This window comes from Bufo bufo, chromosome 2 (assembly GCF_905171765.1).
Source record: "Bufo bufo chromosome 2, aBufBuf1.1, whole genome shotgun sequence".
Lineage (NCBI taxonomy): Eukaryota > Metazoa > Chordata > Amphibia > Anura > Bufonidae > Bufo > Bufo bufo.
The window spans coordinates 767205908-767213963 of NC_053390.1; the positions used below are offsets into that span (position 1 = coordinate 767205908).

The 8056-nt window shown below is 49.4% G+C and overlaps 1 protein-coding gene across 1 annotated transcript; it reads right to left on the minus strand.

The window, feature by feature from the left end:
• Positions 1–1157: 1157 nt before the first annotated feature.
• MED28 (mediator complex subunit 28) lies at positions 1158–5267 on the minus strand. Its single transcript, XM_040419058.1, has 4 exons — positions 4860–5267; positions 3782–3848; positions 2578–2690; positions 1158–1511 (listed from the first exon to the last, which is right to left on the minus strand). The coding sequence occupies exons 1-4, from the start codon at positions 4986–4988 to the stop codon at positions 1314–1316; spliced, it is 507 nt and encodes a 168-aa protein (XP_040274992.1). The 5' UTR covers positions 4989–5267; the 3' UTR covers positions 1158–1313.
• Between the last annotated feature and the right edge of the window lie 2789 nt (positions 5268–8056).

An 8056-nucleotide genomic window follows, 5' to 3' on the forward strand; every position in this document is an offset into this window, starting at 1 on the left:
GCTGTTTCAAGCAGAGTGTCACTGACACTGCACCATCGGCCATCCTGTTGAGGAAGGGGGTAGGGAGAGAGACACTGCGCGCTCTCATGTGGAGCCAGGAGAAGTTACAGAAAAAAAAAGGTGCGATGAGGGAAGGACGCTCAACGGCTGCCTGCTTCCGCACTGCGCCGAATACTGAACGGCGCAAGATTTCCCCAGCGCACAGAGGTGGCAGGAAGATGCGAACGCTGCCTGGCCCTGTCAATCAAGACTTGGAGGGCGTGTAAAGAGGTGGGAGAACTGAGCTTCTGACAAACGCCCCCCCCCCCCCCAGACTAATTTGCAGATTATAAAAGTAAGAATTCTGCAGTAACGGGGGCATGAATAATCACAAGAATAGCAGAGATAGGCGCAGCTGACATTAGCACATCGCTATTGTCACCCAGTTTAATAGGGAAAATCCTAGTGACAGAAACCCTTTAACATCAAATTTATTATATCAGAGGAAATAGTGTAAATTAATGCCTTCTCATTTAATTACCCCAATGCAAGGTAAAAATGTAGCTGAAACCAGTAAGTCAATGGGCAACGGATGCGTTTTATTCCGTGTCCGAAAAAACTGATCCGGCACCATTGACTTACATTGTGTTTCATGATGGATCTGTCTTGACCAGTATCCCATGATGTCCGGCGTGGGAACACAACCAAACGGAACAGAATGCATCCTGGAGCATTACGTTCTGTTCAGTTAAGTTTTGTCCCTGTTGACAATGAATGGGAACAAAATTTAGGCATTTTCCTCCGGTTTTGAGTTCCTATGACAGATCTCAATGCCAGAAAGGAAAACGCAGATGTGAAAATAGCCTTAGCGCTATGCGTATTACAGTATCTGATGGAAAGCACTGCTACACACAAACTGCAGACCCGCAAAATACAGATACAGGCGGCGTGCATGCTGCATTTTTGTGTGGGCACAATAGTAGAAATACCTATTCTTGTCTGCAAAAAAAGGACAAGAGTAATACACGTTCTATAATTTGCTGCATGGACAAACGGATGCGGACAGCACATGGATGACATCCGCGTACTGTCCGGATTTTATGCAGCTCCATAGAAATGAATAAGTCTGCATACAATCCAAATGTTGATAGGACTCAGAAGAAAGATACAGTCATGTGAATGAGGCCTTAGAAATATTTTTAATTAAACCGTAGCATAAAAAGTCGCCAGTTCAAAAAAAAAAAAAGATTCTACTTTACAAAATATAGTACAAAATCGAGCCAAGGGAAAAAAAATGGTAATATTCTTTACAAGAAGTCCCTGAGGCAGCCAGGTCACGTCTGCTTCATTGGAGCAGGGATATTGGCAGAGGCTTGCTCCAAAAATGCAAGAGGCCCTTGTGCCATCTCGCTGGGCTTCTTATGCTGACCATTGATCTCCTCTAGAACCTGCTGCCAGCTCCGCAGTTTGGTCAGGTGCTTCTGTATGAGCGCTTCCTTCCTCTGCAGCTCGATCCTCAGTTCTGTCACATCCTGTCGGAAGCAAAGGCAGACATGAAAGGTGAGTCCGTGTTACCCAGTGGTGGCTGCAGAGCTAACCATGGTGATAAGCAGGCTACGGTGTTTGCATGAGGACGATGTCAATTTTACATGGTAGCTTGGTAACATGTGCTGCAATCCAAGTGAGTACCGCTCCCCGATCGGTGAAGCCTAAGGCTAGGGCTGCACGACTACTTGTCGCACGACAATTTTTTTTAATGATAAAGTTGGATTTTTGTGCGACCGTCATGTCACAACGCGACATTATTGACTATCATTGAAAAAAAAAATGTTGTGTGACACATGTCGCCATGTAGTTGTACCCTGTCGCCCTAGCCTAAATCCATGTATTCAGAGTAACATTCATTTAAAGGGGTTGGCCACAATTTTCCCAAAAAGGTGCTGTAAGCCTCTTACTTCTACGACGTCATATTGGAATGTGCCCCGATGTCGTCACATGTACCTTCACTATACGATGCTCCCACCTGGAACACAGCTGCTGATGGAGCTGCGGTGAACAGGCCCGTCTATCAGCAGCCTCCAGCGACCCACATGTGCCAGTCTCACACGGCAGGCATAGCTTTATTTTATTTAAAGCAGAATCATTTAAAAAGAATTATGGTTTTGGCTAAAAAAGCAGCATTGACAAAGGTCAGGTGTGAACCAGCGCAAAACGCGCTTCAGTAAGAACTCCCAAACTAAGACGGTAAACCAAGCAAAACGGTTTCATACTTTCTGCCGGGTCTGAGGGGGAGGTCCGTCTCCATTTAGCGTTACATTGCTGCAAGTGACGCCCCCCTTCGTTGCTTTCATAGGAGCCCCCCCATGCTCAATCCCATACGTCAGAGCCTCAAAGCTAGGCATGGCTGCCTGTAACAGCCGAGCCGTCAGGCTAAGAAACCAGGGACTGCTGCATTCATTGTGCTGCTATGGGACTGCTATGATGGCACGCTGGGAGTTGTAGTTGTACAGCAGCTGGGTCTTCCTCAAGACAAGCCGGCTTCCTGTAAGGAGATCCTGCTCCTCTGTGTGTGAGACATTACGGCCATCGGGTAGTTACCTCTTTAATAACCTGCTCCGGCTTTTGGACAGAGAGCTGCAATCTCTTCTGTAGGAAGAAACATTCGGTCTGTCTGGCCACGTCCAGGAACTTCTGAATACACTGTTCCACGCCTGAGGAGGAGACGGGGAATATCTTAAATACCTGCTACCAATTTACTTCTAAGACGCATACAGATAGACAGCCTGAAACACGCAACCTGAAGCCCATTTAACCCAATACCAGCCCCCTGTCATAACGGAACATGACCCCTCTTATTGATACTGTATATCTGTCACAGGTATACATCGTCCTCATGACCGTGATGTCTAGCTTTTACCATAACGGAGTGTGTGACCTTACAGTGTATGCGCAGGTGATAAGGAAAGGGGGTCCCAGTAATCAGATATTAAAGGGGTTTTCCAAGATGTTTGTGCCCGGGACCCCCACGGATCAGCTGCTCAAGAAGGGAGTGGTGCTCGCAGTAGCGCCCTGGCCTTCTCCCTGCTTTCCCTAGGCCGAGGGACAAGACGTTCATCATTCACGTGGCCTGGGCACAGCTCGGCCCCATTGAAGGGAATGGGGCTGAGCACAATACTAAGCACAGCGCTGTGCTTGGTGAGCTGAGGGGAGGCCACGGGGCTACTGCGAGCATCAGTGGCTTCCCAAACAGCTGATCGGCGGGATCAGATACCGATAACCTATACAGAGGATAGGTCACAAATATTAAAATCTCGGAAAAAGCGATTTTAACAACCTATCCTGTGGACAGCTGATCAGGTGGGAAAACCTCTTTAAAGGGAACCTGTCAGGTTGAACATGGCGCCTGAGCTGCATGTTATAGAGCAGGAGGAGCGGAGCAGACTGATATATAGGTTTATGGGAAAAGATTCAGTATAACCTGTAATTTATACATTTATATTCCTGCTCATTCTGGGCTTTGAAGTCCAGGGGGCGGTCCTATCAGTGATTGACATCCTCCCCTCAATCACTGTGTATACAGAGAGAGCTGTCAATCACTGATGGGCCCGCCTCCTGGACTTCACATCCAGTATCAGCAGGAATATAAATGTATAAGTTACAGGTTATACTGAATCTTTTCCCATAAAACGATATATCAGTCTGCTCCGCTCCTCCTGCTCTATAACATGCAGCTCAGGCGCCATGTTCAACCTGACAGGCTCCCTTTAAACAGCAGACAACACTTCCATCAGGTGTACGTTACCAGTGCGGATTTCCTCCTGGTCTGTGCCGTTCACATAGTCCTGGCTCACGAGAGAAGCAAAGCAAGCCTGGAATAGAGAAGTAATCTACAGTGAATTATCAGCTGGATGACATGGGCCAAACTAGAAAACCTCTTCTCTGGACAGAGCTATCCCCCCCCCCGACCCGCTGACTGATGTGTGAGATACTGCGGCTACCCCTAACAGTTACATCTGAGGAGGAGCATGAAACAAGGAGCCTTGGAGAAGAGAGGCAGAAACACGGGTGTGAGGGAGGGGATCAATGGTGGAGGTCTGGAGTCACACAGCCCCTGCACTACAAGTACCAGGGGGTGCACCCTCTCACCGACGTGTGCCCATCCGGTACTCGGCTATCTATGGCAGCCCCATAGAGTAGAATGGAGCGGCGGACAACAATGTGTCTCTACAGCTCAGTTCAAACGGGGATGGCGGACGACTTGTCGCAATGGGACAACCCTTTAAGGAAATCTGGTGAACCCCATTATACGTCAGTGGGAGACATTCAAATACAGATCTGTCACGGCTCAGCCATTTAGAAAAGGATTTGGGGGGAGCCCCTGGACCCTCTGACCGACACCTTCACATTCTGAAGAAAGGCCTGGAACCGTTTCCTACTCAGCGCTTGTTCTTCACCACGTTCCAGATCTCTGCTTCCTGTCAGTGGATGGACACATCAGACTAGAAGGTTCATAATCAGGTCGAGCACACTCTGAGGGTCCTAGTAGCCCCATACTGCAGGCCCCCTCCCCCACATCTGATGTGTCTCTCCACCCATGAAGATAGAACAGGGGGTGGGGTTCCCCCATATGACTGTGGGCTCTAACTGCACATATGGACGAGCATGTACCGAATAGAAACACTGGAACACTTATTCTGCACCTGCTGGGAGTTGTAGTGCTACAATTGCTGGAGCCCCTTGCACCCCCTCTCCACAGGGCTGGAAACTGCAACTCCCACCCTGCTGCTATGATGGCACGCTGGGAGTTGTAGTTGTGCAGCAGCTGGAGAGCCTCCATTTGCAGCCTGTCCATGCTGTGTACAGCCCCCGCCATACAATACCTCGAAGGAGGACTCCAGCTCGTCCACCAGGGTGCTGTTGGGGTTCTTGGCCCCGGGAGGAGTAGACATGAGGCCGGCTCCAGGCTGCATGGGCGGCGGAGGAGGACCGGGCGGCTGACCTGAAAACATCCCGCTAGAGAAGAGGCTGTAAAAGGCCAAAACAAGAGGCAATGACGTCACGCCGTGCGCCGGAAGTGTTCCTTACTGATAACTACTGGCATACGTTCAGCCGCCGCCATCTTTGATGTGGTAAGGATTAGTTTTACATTGTTTTCACAAGCAACGCGAAGGGCATGTTATATGTGCAGCTCGGCATCATGCTTCCTGACCATACATTGTAATACTATGGTTTCAGGCCCTGACGAGCGTTACTATAATTTTTGGCCACCAGATCAGACGGGGAGAAGCAGAAAGACACCTTGACCGAGATTTACTAACATGTCTGCGTCTAGAATCTGTCCGAGCATAGCTCCCAACTTTTGAAAAGGAAGAGGGAGGGACACTATGTGCACTAGGCCACGCCTCCAACCCCGCCCACAACACAGTCCTCTAAATGTCCCCACATGGTAATTATTCCCCCTTTATGCCACCTCACTGTAGTTATGCCCAGTTATGTGCCCCCTGACAGTAATATGCCCAGCTATGTGTCCCCTCACAGTAATATGCCCAGCTGTGCCCCCTCACAGTAATATGCCCAGTTATGTGCCCCTCACAGTAATATGCCCAGTTATGTGCCCCTCACAGTAATATGCCCAGTTATGTGCCCCCTCACAGTAATATGCCGTTATGTGCCCCCTCACAGTAATATGCCCAGTTATGTGCCCCCTCACAGTAATATGCCCAGCTATGTGCCCCCTCACAGTAATATGCCCAGCTGTGCCCCCTCACAGTAATATGCCCAGTTATGTGCCCCCTCACAGTAATATGCCCAGTTATGTGCCCCCTCACAGTAATATGCCCAGTTATGTGCCCCCTCACAGTAGTGATGCCCAGTTATGTGCCCCCTCACAGTAATATGCCGTTATGTGCCCCCTCACAGTAATATGCCCAGTTATGTGTCCCCTCACAGTAGTGATGCCCAGTTATGTGCCCCCTCACAGTAATATGCCCAGCTGTGTCCCCTCACAGTAATATGCCCAGTTATGTGCCCCCTCACAGTAATATGCCCAGTTCTGTGCCCCCTCACAGTAATATGCCCAGCTGTGCCCCTGCACAGTAATATGCCCAGTTATGTGCCCCCCTCACAGTAATATGCCCAGCTGTGTCCCCTCACAGTAATATGCCCAGTTCTGTGCCCCCTCACAGTAATATGCCCAGCTGTGCCCCTGCACAGTAATATGCCCAGTTATGTGTCCCCTCACAGTAGTGATGCCCAGTTATGTGCCCCCTCACAGTAATATGCCCAGCTGTGCCCCCTCACAGTAATATGCCCAGTTCTGTGCCCCCTCACAGTAATATGCCCAGCTATGTGTCCCCTCACAGTAGTGATGCCCAGTTATGTGCCCCCTCACAGTAATATGCCCAGCTGTGCCCCCTCACAGTAATATGCCCAGTTATGTGCCCCCCTCACAGTAATATGCCCAGTTCTGTGCCCCCTCACAGTAATATGCCCAGCTGTGCCCCTGCACAGTAATATGCCCAGTTATGTGTCCCCTCACAGTAGTGATGCCCAGTTATGTGCCCCCTCACAGTAATATGCCCAGCTGTGCCCCCTCACAGTAATATGCCCAGTTATGTGCCCCCTCACAGTAATTTGCCCAGCTGTGCCCCTGCACAGTAATATGCCCAGTTATGTGTCCCCTCACAGTAGTGATGCCCAGTTATGTGCCCCCTCACAGTAATATGCCCAGCTGTGCCCCCTCACAGTAATATGCCCAGTTCTGTGCCCCCTCACAGTAATATGCCCAGGATTGTGACCCCTTCACAGGCAGTTCAAATAAAAGTGTGGAGCGCCGTCAGGGGGAAGAATGATTGACGCGGACCGCTCTCTGCTTCATCATTACAGGCAGCGGTCAGAGCGCGGGACATACCTCCCCCGTACCGGGACAGCCACTGAAATCCAGGACTGTCCCACCGGATCCAGGACGGTTGGGAGGAATGTAAGGAGTAGTGCAGATTGTTTCTACACTCTCTCCAACTTAACCGAAAATGAGCGTCATTTTGAGCAAAATTGTGCCACAGTTTTGGGGTAAAATCCTGTCTCGTAGTAAGGCCTCATGCACGTGGCCATGTCCGTTCTGCAGTCCACAACTCTGCAAAACATGGATACCGGCTATGTGCGTCCCTCATCTTCCCATTCTGCATGTCCCGCCATATGTTAAAAATCTGTTAAATCTTTTTATTTTTTGCGGGATGGTGGGCAGGACATGGTGTGCCGTCCACATTTGACTTTCCTCAATGCCGGATTCGGCATTTTTTCCCATAGGAATGTATTAGTGCCAGATCCGTCCTTCCTGCACAGACCTTAAAAAATAAATGCCGGATCCGTTTTGCCGGATGACATTTTTTTGACTGATCAGGCATTTTTAAGACTGATCAGGATCCTGATCAGTCTTACTAATGCCATCAGTTGGCATACATTTTGCCGGTGACGGAACTGCTTGCCGGATCACTCTGCCGCAAGTGTGAAAGTAGCCTAATGAAGAAGTTTCCTGGAGCCCATATACACCTAGACATGGTGGCCTGTGCTACTGTGAGCCTGCTCGCGAGCGGGGCGCTGTGGGGTTTTATATGAGCCCCTAATTGGTATATTAATTTAAATGTCATTGATGGTGGCAGCGTGTTGGTGTGCATGTAAGGCTGTGTCAGGGTGTGATCTCGGTTAAGGCCTGCGTGTAGGGGCGTCAGAGATTGAGTGCGTGAAATAGATTGACCCTTGGTCACGTGACAGGGCGGTCCCCGTACGTGACAAGTATGGATTCTGCCAGGCAAATAGTGAGCGCTAACTGCACCCAGTAAACAGCCCTAAAGCTCTAACTTGGGGTAAAGTGGATCATTAGTGGATGGGTGGTATGTAAAATATTTACTGAAACTAAGATTTTAGCCCACATTAACTTCAGCGCTGCGGATAGTGATTAGTTGTTGCAGTCACTGTGGAAAGGGGAATAATGAGCTGAACAGGCGTGTGGGTCTCGAAGATGTAGAAATGTGTTATTTTATGTTTAGAACCCCTCAAAAGGCAACGTCAAACATTTTTT